This window comes from Leptidea sinapis, chromosome 6 (genome assembly GCF_905404315.1).
Source record: "Leptidea sinapis chromosome 6, ilLepSina1.1, whole genome shotgun sequence".
Taxonomy (NCBI): Eukaryota; Metazoa; Arthropoda; class Insecta; order Lepidoptera; family Pieridae; genus Leptidea; species Leptidea sinapis.
This window is the reverse complement of record NC_066270.1, coordinates 12,683,772-12,697,599: the sequence shown is the minus strand read 5'-3', so window position 1 is coordinate 12,697,599 and position 13,828 is coordinate 12,683,772. Positions and strand designations below refer to the sequence as shown.

General features: G+C 34.5%; 1 protein-coding gene across 1 annotated transcript in view; it reads right to left on the bottom strand.

The window, feature by feature from the left end:
• The window catches only part of LOC126965053 (limbic system-associated membrane protein-like), a 624,470-nt gene that overhangs the window by 601,377 nt on the left and 9,265 nt on the right, over positions 1 to 13,828 (bottom strand). The window contains exon 2 of the mRNA XM_050808498.1: positions 814 to 911. Within this exon, the coding sequence (XP_050664455.1) occupies positions 814 to 911 (98 nt within the window). The remainder of the gene's footprint in view (positions 1 to 813; positions 912 to 13,828) is intronic.

The window sequence follows — 13,828 nt, the reverse complement described above, 5'->3', positions numbered from 1 at the left end:
TTTACACTCCACGAGCCGATCTGGCACGCTTTCGATTAGCTGTGTCACTTTTTGTGTTGGTATGCGTTCCCAACACATTTTGAGAGCATTTACTAGTATGAGCTCTTGTCGACTATTCAAATGACTATGGTTTTCTATCAGGCTTCTTTCTTCTATTTCAACTCGGTAGTTGACTTACGTGTTGACTAGACTCCAAAAACAATATCACCGAACATGTAGGCGCTATTATGGATAGTGCAAATAAGAATTGGTATAATTTTTAAACAGATTTGTGGTCCATTTGACGATGCTGGCTTCTTATAGATAAGTGACTAGTTTGACCTTCCAGTGTATTTCTAATTTTTTTTATAAATAAGGGATGAGACGAGCAGGACATTCAACCGATGGTTGATACGCCCTGCCCACTACAATCAAGTGCTGCTCAGGATGATTGAAAAACCCAAAATTTCTTTTCTTTTATCCTTGAGACATAAGATGTTAAGTCTCATTTGCCCAGTAATTTCACTAGCTACGGCGCCCTCAGACCGAAACACAAAGCACAATAATGCTTACACATTACTGCTTCACGGTAGAAATAGGCGCCGTTGTGGTACCCATAATCTAGCCGGCATCCGGTGCAAAATAGCCTCCCACTGGTAAATGTGTAATTTTTCTTGTGGTAACTTAACTATGTTTTGTATCGTTATTTATAAGCCGAGCCGGACGGGTGAGTCTCATTAAATACTCACATAATATTCATGTAGAAGTATTTAAAATAACACGAGTATAAAAGAGAGTCCCAACTGCTATTATATATATATACCTATGTATTACCTTGTATGTAGAGAGGTTATGCACGGAGCAAGCTAAGATAGCTTCCCGACCCAGTGGAGTTGTCACGTTCTCTATTGGACCGCTGAATCCGGGCTCATCTGTAACAAACATTGTGTGAAATGATATTTTTCAAAGATTTTACAGTTGATTATTTTATATTTAATAATACTACTCCTCCAAAACGTATTTACTGAAATGAATTAATCATATGTTTAAATTAATTTTATTTGTTGATAACGTCATATTTTATCATACTATATGACTATTGATTTTGAGTTGATAGTTTACAACACATTTTTGATCTGTAGATTTTTCAGTTTGTGAAAATTACAACGTACAGGATGGATGCAATTACCAATTAGTTCAAGTACGACAACTTCATGACAAAATTGTTTATATACGTATTTGTAAATGTCCAAAAGTTTGAGAGCAGTGGTTGCAGTTTGCACGCCGAGACACATGTATCACATAATATCATGGCAAATCCACTATTTTCTTTTGTATAGACCATTTTGATGCAAGTATCCACTTAGACTAACAACCATTTAGATTACTTTTCACACTGAATAACAAAGTAAAATGTGACGTCACGAATAACACACAATATGGCCGACTGTATATTAGACGTTCATTTGAAGAGGGAAATTGAAGAAAGTTTGGAACTTCCTTTGAGTCGTCTTTTACATGACTATATGTATATATTTATGTTCAGCTAATCCTGGTGGTCACTCTTATCGGTAATGCTTATCATATAATTGTATTATCATCCGATTCAAACATGCATATTAAATAACAATAATTGAATCAATTTTGGATAACAGATCCAAAATTCAGTTATAAGATTTGGTCAAGACATACCTAGACAATAACACGGCAAGTTAAAAAAGCCATAAAAACAATCCCAATCTATCTATATATATAAAAATGAATTGCAGTTCGTTAGTCTCGCTAAAAATCGAGAACGCCTGGACCGATTTGGCAAATGTAGGTCTTGAATTATTTGTGGAAGTCCAGAGAAGGTTTAAAAGGTGAATAAATAGGAAAATGCTGCTAAATTAAATAAAAACAACAAATTTGTTTTTCCTTTGATGTGTCCATACATAATTTCTATGAGAGAATTTATTGACGCACGATTTGACAGTTCTTCTGTGAAACAATTTCATTACGACAGCAAGGGGCATATTTTACGAAGTAATTTTTGATTTTATGATATATTATTGACACATTCATATAAAAACATTATTTTATTTATTATATACAGAACAACGTCTGTCGCGTCAGCTAGTTTAAAAATAAAATTCTTGATAGACTTCCTTTTAGTGATACTTTTTATTTACATTGCATTGTTGTTGTTTGATTGGGCAAATTAATTAATAATAGTGTAAGAAAGGAACGCCGGTAAAATTTGCCAAGAGTTAAATGTAGCTAGTGACATTACTGGGCAAATGAGACATCAAATCTTATGTCTCAAGGTGACGAGCGCAATTGTAGTGCGGCTTAAAATTTTTGTGTTTTTCAAGAATACTGAGCAGCACTGCATTATAATGGGCAGGATGAATAACCATCAGCTTACTATCCTGCTCGTCTCGCCCCTTATTATTCTTAACAAAATATGATATATTTTTTGATCAAAAGAACTACACAAGTGAAACTTTAGAGGCTTATGAATAATTTTATGTTTAATTAATTCATGTTTAGATATGCTCATATTGAAAATTAACAACAACATTTGTTATGTTCACAGTTATCAAAAATAAACACCTGAACAAAACAATAACATAACAGCTATAGAGTCCTAAATAAACCATTGTCTATGTTGTTATATGAGAACTCAGCTTCGAGGCAATCAAAATAGACACGGCATCCCAAAGGTAAGTTCAACAACAAGGTTTTTCAACTCTCATCGTTAATTAGCACAAAAATGTCATAATTTCTCTCATTAAGCCTGGCTCAATGATAAACTGTTCGAAATTTTATGTACAAAAGTTAAATTAAAAATAATCTATACTAATATTATAAAGCTGCAGTGTTTATTTGTTTGTTTGAACGTGCTAATCTCTGGTACTACTGGTCCGATTTGAATGATGCTTTCAGTGTTGGGTAGTCCATTTATCGAGGAAGGCTATAGGCTATGTTTTTTTTTTCAAAATTAGGGATCCGTAATAAAATTGCTATTTTGTAACACAAGGTGTAAAATCGAAAACCTATTTTTGCGTGCGCTGCAAAAACTATTGACAATAGAACAAAATGATGTACAGGCTATAATATAGGCAATATTTTATTACTTATAAAACTATCGCGTGAATTATACTTTATATGGCAAAACAACGTTTGCCGGGTCAGCTAGTTATTATATATATTGAATTGAAAGAAGAGCGTAAAAGAATATGAAAGTCCTACTTACGTGTTAGAAAAGAGAGAGTCATTCTGCCGTCGTACGATGACAGCATAATCGAGCCAAACTAGACCGCTTAGATTAATTTAATCCTTAAGGATTGGTCTCCGCTGTGCTACAACTAGATACTGGAGTCGTAGTCGCAAAATGCGGCAACTTATAAATACTACGCCCAAGTACTCGAGCCAGTCTCGAACAATGTGTTACGTTGACTTGCCACATGTTCTGTTAAACTTTCCTAATAATTGAAACTAAAATGTCGGGCTGTGTAGTAAAATTTTGTAAAAATAATATTACAAGAAATAAGAAAGGCACTGGGATCACACACCATCAGTAAATATTTTGTATTTTTTAATTTCAATGTTACACCAAGCGTAGACCTATGACATATGCCATTGAGTGTCAAGATGCCACGCCACGCACACAAGCATCTAATAGTTGCCGTAATAAAAAGGTATTGTTCTTAGGTAGTCCAGTATCTGGTTGGAGCACAGCAGAGAGCAATCCTTAATATAAGCTAGAATATTACCACACTCGTATGAAAAACTCGTGTGAAAAAGCCTTGTGCCACAATTTTTATGCATAAAGCCCAATAACTTGGGGCGTGCACCAGAGAATACGCAGGGCATTCTGTGCATAGTTTTGAATTGGAGTATAGTCTGTGCTCCTTTTTTATTTGAGCCAGTCACGCAGTTTGCGTAGATTATATGCTCGCTGTTGTTACAATTTTTTCACAGCAGAACTGTCAAACCTTGCGTCAATAAATTCTCTTATAGGAAATATGTCCATACAAAACAAATATCTATCTATATAGGTATATAAAAATGAATTGCTGTTCGTTAGTCTCGCTAAAACTCGAGAACGACTGGACCGATTTGGCTAATTTTGGTCTTGAATTATTTGTGGAAGCCCCGAGAAGGTTTAAAAGTTGAATAAATTTAAAAAAAATAAAAAAAAAACAACAATTTTTTTTTTAATTTAATGTATCCCGCGTCGTTCAGATATCAAATCGAAAGAATAGTTTAAAATGAATAACATTTAGAATCGTTATATCTGTCTAACTTTCTCAGGAGGTAAAAAAAACTTAATTTTAGCTACCTATAGTTGGTAGATTTTATGTACAATTTAATATTTGGTAGGTCTGAGAATCTGTCGCAATCTATTTTTTATACCCCAAAATAATTAATTCTTGATTTTTTCTTATTACTTTATATGGCAATACAACGTTTGCTGAGCCAGCTAGTTTGAAATAAAAAAATATTATGAGTCCCAAATCGAATTAAAAACTATACTATGTCTCAAGTTGGACTAAACTGCATTCAATGAATTAGTCCACATTAAAATCCGTTTTTAGTTTAGGAGAATACTGGAAACAAACATCAGTACACTAGATTTTTATATATAAAAATACAACTACTTTATTCAACCCTTTTTACTATAATGATATAAAAATAACAATTAAAATTATTATTAATGTTTAATAATATATAGAATTACAAGATCCTACCAGTACAATGAAAATTGCAGTTAGATGCAGCTAGGAATTGTGTAGGAAACGCATGTATAAAAAATATGAAGTAGCCTTTAAATCTTGTATTTGTGGAGGGAAAATGCATTACTAATATTGTGCACTCACTCGTAATATTGGGTTATCTATTTTAAACTTGTAATAATAAAATATATAATAATAATTTGAGAAAATTGATTTAAGTAGGCGTTACTTTGCGGTAATCCATAATTATCCAAATTTCTTAAAATTCAAAAGATTTCTCGTGCCAGATTTTGGCGAGTCACCATGTCCTGAGGATGCCTCAGGAGGTGTACAGGCGAAACACTTTTCGAATTGTGTAAAGACAAATATTGGCGGAATTAACACTAAATAAAACTCAAAACATTTGGATAATAATTTGACTTTTAAATAGACACCATTTTCTAAAGCATATAATTCTAATCTGATCCATACAAATTTAACAAATAAAACACACATGAATCAAAAATAATAAGTGATGCTTGATCCAATAACTAGATACAAAACGTAATTCGATGTAGGCTATCATCTGTTTACAGCCGATGGTTACCAATAACGAGAGCTTGTAATTAATCTCAATACAATAGAACCGATTTCACAGCCACAGACATAATCTGCTTTGAAACTTGGTACAATGAGCGTCAATAAACACAACTAATAGATATTAGTCAAAACAATATAATGTTTCGTTTTAGGTTGAGTACTGAATGTGATTGAAAGTTATCTATCATTCTAAAGAATGATCAAATTATCTTGTTTATATTTGATATAATATATTCAATATAAATTATAATGAATAATATTAAATATCATTAAAATTATTAGTAGACAAGGGCTGTAAGGCATCAATTGCAGCCGGAGATATTTAGCAGCCGCCTATAGTTCGAGGGTGCGATTGATGCCTACAGTCTTAGTCTATGCTTACAGAGCTAACTACTGTGCTTTACATCCCGATTGTGAGTTAAGTAGAAAAAATACAAACAAGTTATTGGAATAAATACCATCAGAATTATGCCGAAGCAAATCGTAAGTTATTTAAAGTTAGCAAACCCGGAATTGTACACAGATCATTGCTTCCGGAGAACATCGGCTACTCTTTTAGCCGATGCTGGGGCTAACTTAACCACTATAAATAGGCACGATGGGTGGAAATCCAGCATGGTGGCTTAAGGTTACATTGAAGATTCCATACAAAATAAAAGTAAAATTACCAAAAAACACCTGTCCCTAAAATTTTTAAATTGTTCTCATTTCACTATAAATTTTATCTAATAAACTGTTTTATTATTGTAATGCCGGTTTTTTTCTGCTTGCCTCCCAATCGAGATGAAATAAAGCAAAGTAGTTAGCTCGGGTGTAAGCATCAATTGTACCCTCGAACTATAGACGCCCTCGTGTGCCTAAATATCTCGGGCTGCTATTGATGCCTTACAGCCCTTGGCTACTAATCTACTATTATATAATTCCATTAAGTAACGATAAAATTTGTATTCAATATTCATATCTAAACATCTTCGATTTCATAGATGCAAAAATTATTGTTTAATAGTTTTGTATATTTATTAAAACACAAATGTTCCTAAAGAAAAGCGATTTTATGAAATCTCTTAACTGTATTAGTGAGAAATATATCAGTTGCTTTAACTCTAAGTTTTTATGAGCTGACAGTGATGGAATTAATAGATCAATTAGATCTATCATATCAAACCCACAGGGATCAATTTTAGGTCCTTTTTTATACCTAGCTAACGTAAATGGTATGCCATTTCTAGTTCAAGACAAACATGATTATTATGCTGACAGTTATTATATTTCTGTCTGATGACGACACAACGTTTTATATTTTAAGCAAAGCGCAAGCAACCTTGTTTTGGTCAGGTCTATAAGGACGGATTACTAAAAATAATAATAATAAAGCCGTATATGTACAATTCAGATGTTGTTATAAATAACAAGTCAAACTTAGTAATAACACTAAAGTGTTAGTTTATATTTTTCTTTATATCTATATAGTACGTGTTACTTATTTGTATGGGTTATTTATTTATTTGGATATGAACCCCTCCTCGCGTGAAGGCATCCTCCAACTTTTTCCACGCGTCTCTGTCTTTACCCATTATTTGCCAGTCGTTCCCGGCTATTTCCATTACTTCATCAGCCCACCTTCTTTTCGGTCTGCCTACTCGTCGTTTTCCTTTAGGTCCCTTCCACTGCGTGATTCTGAGTGTCCACCTGCTGTCTTTATAGCGAGTTACGTGACCAGCCCATTGCCATTTCAATTTAAGGGCTTGCATGAGGGCATCACTTACCTTAGTTTTTTGTCTAATTTCTTCACTTCTGACTTTGTGCATTTTTGTTATTTTTAATATGCTTCGCTCCATGGCTCTTTGTGTTGTCCTGATCTTCTGTTTAGCTCTTGTCGTGAATACCCATGTTTGACAGCCATATTACAAACAGGGTATTATGCAGGTATCAAATACTGTTTTTTTCAAATTCATCGAGTAGTCTCCTTTTAAGATTTCTTTGAGCGACCAGAATTTTTTCCAGGTTATTTTTGTTCTCCGTTCGTCTTCGTCTTCGTTATTTGTTTTATTAAATGATACCTGCTTACCCAGGTTGATGTAGCTGTTAACATATTCTATACTGTTTTCTTTGACTCTGATGGGTAATTTTATGCTGTTTGTCATTATTTTGGTTTTGGTAGCATTCATTTGTAATCCAACTTTTGAGCTTTCTTGATCAAGTGTGCATAGCTTTTCGCATAGATCTTTGGATTTCAGACCGGATAACTATATCATCAGCAAACCTGAGATGATTTAAATAGCTGTTGTTTTAGTCCTTTGGGTTTCCAGTCTATGTTTTGGAACATGTTTTCAAACACAGCAATGAATAGCTAAGGTGACAGGGGGTCACCCTGTCTCACTCCTATTTCAATGCATATTGCTTCACTTCTCGATTCTAGTCGAACATTACTTATACAGTTACTGTAAATATGTTTTATTTTATTTATATACTTTTCGTTGATGTTCAATCTGCTTAGTGACTTCCACATAGAGCTGTGACTTATGCTATCGAATGCTTTGGTATAGTCGATAAAGCCTAAGTACAAAGGTTTTTAAATTCTTGGTACTTTTTGATTATTTGTTCCAACGCATGTATATGGTCAATCGTACTAAATCCAGAACGGAAGCCTGCTTGTTCCCTTGGTTGTGCAATGTCAATTTCCTATGCTATGCGTTTGAGAATGACAGATGCAAAAAGCTTATATAAACTTGCCAGTAAAGAAACTAACAAAGCAATTAAAAAAGATTATAGCAAACATAGGCAAGATAGTAACAAAAAACATGAACAAATTTAGAAGCACGAAAAGAGTATTTAAAGAACTTAGTAATAAGAAAATATGGATACAAAAACTAGAAAGCCCATCTAAAGAAACCAAAACAAGACAAGATTTTATGTATCAGGCTAGTATTTATGACCGAGAACTCTATATCTGATTGGTCTGTAATTGGTGATAATATGGGTTTCCTTTTTTGTATAGCAGTAAAATATCTGATTAACACCATTGATTGGGGACAGATTCAGCTTCAAGAATCATTTTAAACAATTTTATGAGGTGTTTAAGTAATACTGGTGCACCTAATTTAATGATTTCATTGCTTATCCCATCTGGAACTGGGCTTTTAACTGGTTTTAGTTGTTTTAGCTGTGCATAAATTTCTTTTTCATCTATAGTTCTAATTAATTTTATGCTTTTAGCTAGGTATCTTTCATTGAATTACAAAATTTCGTTGTCTTTTTTTTATAGAGTTCTCGGTCATAAGTACTAGCCTGATACATAAAATCTTGTCTTGTTTTGGTTTCTTTAGATGGGCTTTCTAGTTTTTGTATCCATATTTTCTTATTACTAAGTTCTCTAAATACTCTTTTCGTGCTTCTAAATTTGTTCATGTTTTTTGTTACTATCTTGCCTATGTTTGCTATAATCTTTTTTAATTGCTTTGTTAGTTTCTTTATATAATCTGCATAGATCCTTCTTTGTATTTATGTCCTTATTTTTTTTCATTTGTAGTTCAGTTCTTCTTTTTACTAGTTCTATTGTGTTTTCTAGAATCTAGAAAAGGCCTATGATAGAGTGGTGAGGAATGAATTGTGGTCAGCATTGTCCGCGAGCGGTGTGAGCAGTGTCCTCATACGAGCATTGCAATCTCTTTATAGAGATTCTAGTGCTTGTGTAAGGATAAACGGGGCATACACTGAATGGTTTAATATCTAAAAAGTTATTAGACAGGGATGTGTAGCGTCACCGTGGCACCGTGTAATCTATTCATGAACAATTGCTTGACAGGTTTAAAAGAGAATGACAGTGGGTTGAGAATGAATGAGTTACTCGTCAAATGTTTTCTCTATGCTGATGACCAAGTATTACTTGCATCTTCAGCCGAGGAGTTGCAAGAGATGGTAACTACTATAAATGGAGCTTTTGGTAGAAAGGGAATGAAGATGAATGTAAAGAAGACGAAAGTGATGGTGCTTGAAAGAGATGAGGTAGTGACAGACTGCAATATCGTGATTGGAGATGAAAAAATTGAACAGGTGAATGATTTTGTGTATCTGGGTTCTAAATTTACAAGAGATGGAAAGTATGAGAGTGATATTTAAAGAAGAGTGAATGCAGGAAACATGATGAATGGAGCTTTGCACTCCTTTATGAACAGTCTTAGGTGAGGTGTCTTATAAGGCTCGCTTGGCTGTGCATGAGGGGGTGTTGGTTCCAACACTCATGTACGGAAGTGAAAGTTGGGTATGGCAGAAGAAACATGAAAGCAGAATAAATGCAGTTGAGATGAGAGCGTTGACAAGTATGATAGGAGTTTAACTGAGTGACAGGATAAGAAATTGTGAGATAAGGAAACGTTGTGGTCTGAAAGAAGATGTTGTGACAAAAATTGAGAAAGGTATGCTGAGATGGTTTGGACATGTCGAGAGAATGAATGAAGAACGATTGACGAAGAAAGTGTATAAGGCCAGTGTGAATGAAAGTGTTGGAAGGGGTAGACCTAGGCTGACGTTTCGAGATCAAATCAGGGACGTCTTGAAAAAAGGCCAGGTCAAGAGTACCCTAAACCGGAGAGCATGTATGAAAGGATTAATGAAAGTGGACGAAGCGAAAGAAGTATGTAAGGATCGTAGCAAGTGGAAAGAAGTGGTCTCTGCCTACCCCTACGGGAAAGAGGCGTGATTTTATGTATGTATGTATGTATTGTATTTTCACTTAATATTTTGCTTCTTTTTATGATTTCAAAGTTGTTTTTGTTAGTTAAGCTGTAAATTATGGCTTCTTCAAGCATATTGTAATAGAATTGTTAAATCTTTTTGTTTGTCTTCGATAATCTGCTTTAGCATATCTACGTAGTATTTAATTTCATGGTCTGTCTTGGAAATACTTGGTAGTTTTTTGTAGTATATTCTACATTTTTTTTGTTTGGTTTAAAGGAGTGTTGCTCTCAGCAGTATGATCTGTTAGGAATTTTACATTATTAAGGACTTCATAGTTTTTGATTATTTTTGGAACATTTGTCATAATGTAATCAATTTCATGTTTTACAGTTTGGACTGGTGATTCCAAGTCAATTTTCTATTAGGTCTTTTTCTAAAATAGGTATTGATTATTGCTATATTTAAATGTCTATTCAATCTGTATTCAAATCTGTATTCAAATGCATAATCTATTAATCGTTCTCGTCTTTGATTCCTTTGACCTACGCCGTCATTTCCCATATTTTCGCCTTATTTTCTTGCCTCCTATTTTTGCATTAAAATCTCCTAAGACTAGAACATTCTCATCTGCCATCGTATGTGCTTTTTTAAAATCGGCGTAGAAGTTTTAGATTTCGGCTTCACTGGATCTTTCTGTAGGTGCATATGCCTGAATTACAGAAATGTTTAATTTTAAAATGTTAATTGTAATAATGCTACTCTTTCTGAAATACCAGTGAAATTTGTAATATTACTTTTCCAAGCATTCTTTTTTTGGAATCCTAATCAAAGGAAGTAGCAAACTGGTATGTAAAAACGGAAATAACTTACTAATAATAGAAAAAACATTATGTACTGTTAACCCAACAACACAAATATAAAGAAACAACCAACACCTATCATATTTATATATATATAAAATTGATGTTGTAAAAACAACAACATATCAGGCATCACATAAGACTTAAAATCATTTTTTTTATGGAAAAAGGAGGACAGACGAGTGTACGGGTCACCTGCTGTTAAGTGATCTCCGCCGCCCACATTCTCATAATATTTAAACACATATAATTCCCACCAGAGGAATCACAGGAGCGTTGCCGGCCTTTAAGGAAGGTGTACGCGCTTTTTTTTTAAGGTATCCATGTCTTACCTTGTGGCGTGTCGTGCGGAGGTGGAATTCGGCGGCAGGAATCAGGTAGCAGGAATACAGCTCTTCGGAACTCTCCCCGTGATAGATGCGGTAGAAGACACACAATGAACCGACGGTTCTACGTAACACTAAGTGGTCCAACCATTCACAGAGCACTAGGTCCTCGACAATTTGAGCTGCTCTGCGTTGTATTTGTCATGCTCTATATATGACGCCCAGCTTCTTCGAAGCCAATTTGGTTTTAACCTCCAGATGGCAACGTAATTGGTATTCGCTTAAGATTTCGAGAGCCAGTATTCCGATACTAGGAGAGGCTTTAAGGGAAGTGTTGTCGAAGAGCATAGATACGACAAATGGGGTTATTTTACCGATCCTCAAAATCAAGGTGGTGGTGGATGGCGTTTAAATTGGAGTGGATTCCCTTGATGTTGCAAAAGTCCACATTAAGCGTGGAGCGGGGTGCCGTGGTGTTACTGCCTCGCTGTCCTAGGACATGCGTGGTTCTGTGCTCTCCCCAGGATACAACGGGCAGCCCGAGCGAGAATATCCCGGGGAAGCACAGGGTAATTTATTAGAATAAAGCTATGCAGTGTTTCCTATTTAAAAATATTAAGGGTTAACAGATATTGAAACAGCCATACCTAATTTAAAGTTACATTCTTTAAAGTCTTAGAGATAATTAAATGTGTAACGGAATAAGAATGTTTTGGGGCAGGGCCGCATATAAACAAAATATTTGTGCTGCAGAAGAGGGTAATTCTACTAGTTTGTGAAATGCATTCAATATAATTTTATAATGAAACAGATCTTATAACTATATTTACAACACTATGATTACACAAAATTAATACTATCATTATGTGGAAGCGTACCAAGATTACTGGCAGCATTTCCGTGTTGGATAGCTTGACTTATCCGTTGACCGAAGTAGCTGCCAGCGCTTGGGTTTCCAGTAGTCTTATTGGGGTGCGAAGTACATTCTCTGGGCCCCACCGGGAAAATGTCTCGACACCAAACGGCATGAATATGTATGACTCACTGAGACCTACATACTTGCGACTATCTTTGGCAGTCGAAGCAACAGCCCCAGAACCAACTGACGTAACTTGGACATGAGAAGCAGCCAGAGTGTCAAAGTAAGTCGCGTCCCACACCAGCAACCTTCCCCGTGCCCAAGCCACCAGTGTTATTCCATCAGGACGCTTGCCATCGCAGCGGGTTCCAATACCATTTAAAACAGCAGAATCTAAAACAGCTGGTATATTAAGAGCGGCAAATGACCTGCGGATGACTTTATTAATGCTGGCGTGACGACTGATACGGTCTGCCGATTTTATACAAGAGTAACCCGTGACGCCTAAGAGCATCTACCTGAACGCCACCTCTACATTGATGTGGTTCATTCAGTTTTGTACCTAGCCGATTTTATAATATATTTATAATAATAATTTATAAAAAATAATTTTATAATAAGCTACAAAATAATAGGGTTTAGTAATGGAAGTAGGATTCATATTTTATTTCAAAACATTATCCCATTGAAGATTGATTGTAAGGATTAAATACAGTTCTTAGAGATTCGTCTCGTGCGTGACATCTTCTTTAAATATCTTTGTGTATTTTTGTTTGTATTTATTCTGTCATAAAGGAGCTGCTCTTTTGATCTTATCTGTTATCCTCATTCTAGCAGCTTTGATAACTGCTCTCATATTTTTTTGGGAACTCAGTTTTAATGGTTAGTAAAGTAAATATAATACCAACAGAAAATACTGTTAATTGTAATATGATATGATGTGTGAAATACCTTAAGGATTTCAGTTTTAAAGCTAAGCTAAAGTATCATACCAAACTTAGATTAAGGATTGGTCTCCGCTGCGCTCCAATAAGATACCGCACTACTTAAGAAATATAGCTCTTTTATTACGGCAACTATAAGATGCTTGTGTGCGTTGCATCTTGACACTCAATGGCATCTTTCAACATCTTGTAACATACGCTGCGTGTTATTTAAGAAATAAATTAATAAAATACAAAATTCTTACTGATGATATGTGAACCTAGTATCTTTTTTATTTCTCGTATTATTATTTTTACAAAGTTTACTATGCAACCCGGCATTATAGCTTAAATTATTAGCAAAGTTAAACAGAACATGTGACACGTCAACGTCACACATTGTTCGAGACTGGCTCGAGTAAATACTGTAACTTTCACAAATATGATGTCGCCATATTATATTATCGTCATGTTAAATAGTTCTTTACTTTATTATAATTAATAATTATTGTACTCCATATGGCCTTATTAAGGATTATTTTAGATAGTATTTTCATTTAATTAACCTCACTGCGCAGTGCCAATGCAACAAATGGTTTGAATTTGGTATTATTGACGATTTTTATTAGATGAATTTGTATTAAAGTAATTGATGCAGAGAGTATATTACATAAAGAAGTATCATGAGTCTATCACAGATAAATTATTGTTTGATTCGTCGCAAAAGGTAAGGTCATATAAGGCGTAGCTCTATATTATATGGTACGACTACGTCATAACTCTGTACTCCTGAGACATGAGATGAACTGACTTATGTGCTTGTAGATAAGTGGGAGACGCATTTGGTTCTTAAAGCTAGGCTAATCTCGTCTTGTTCTAGCGAATGAAAAGCCTTTAGAAAATA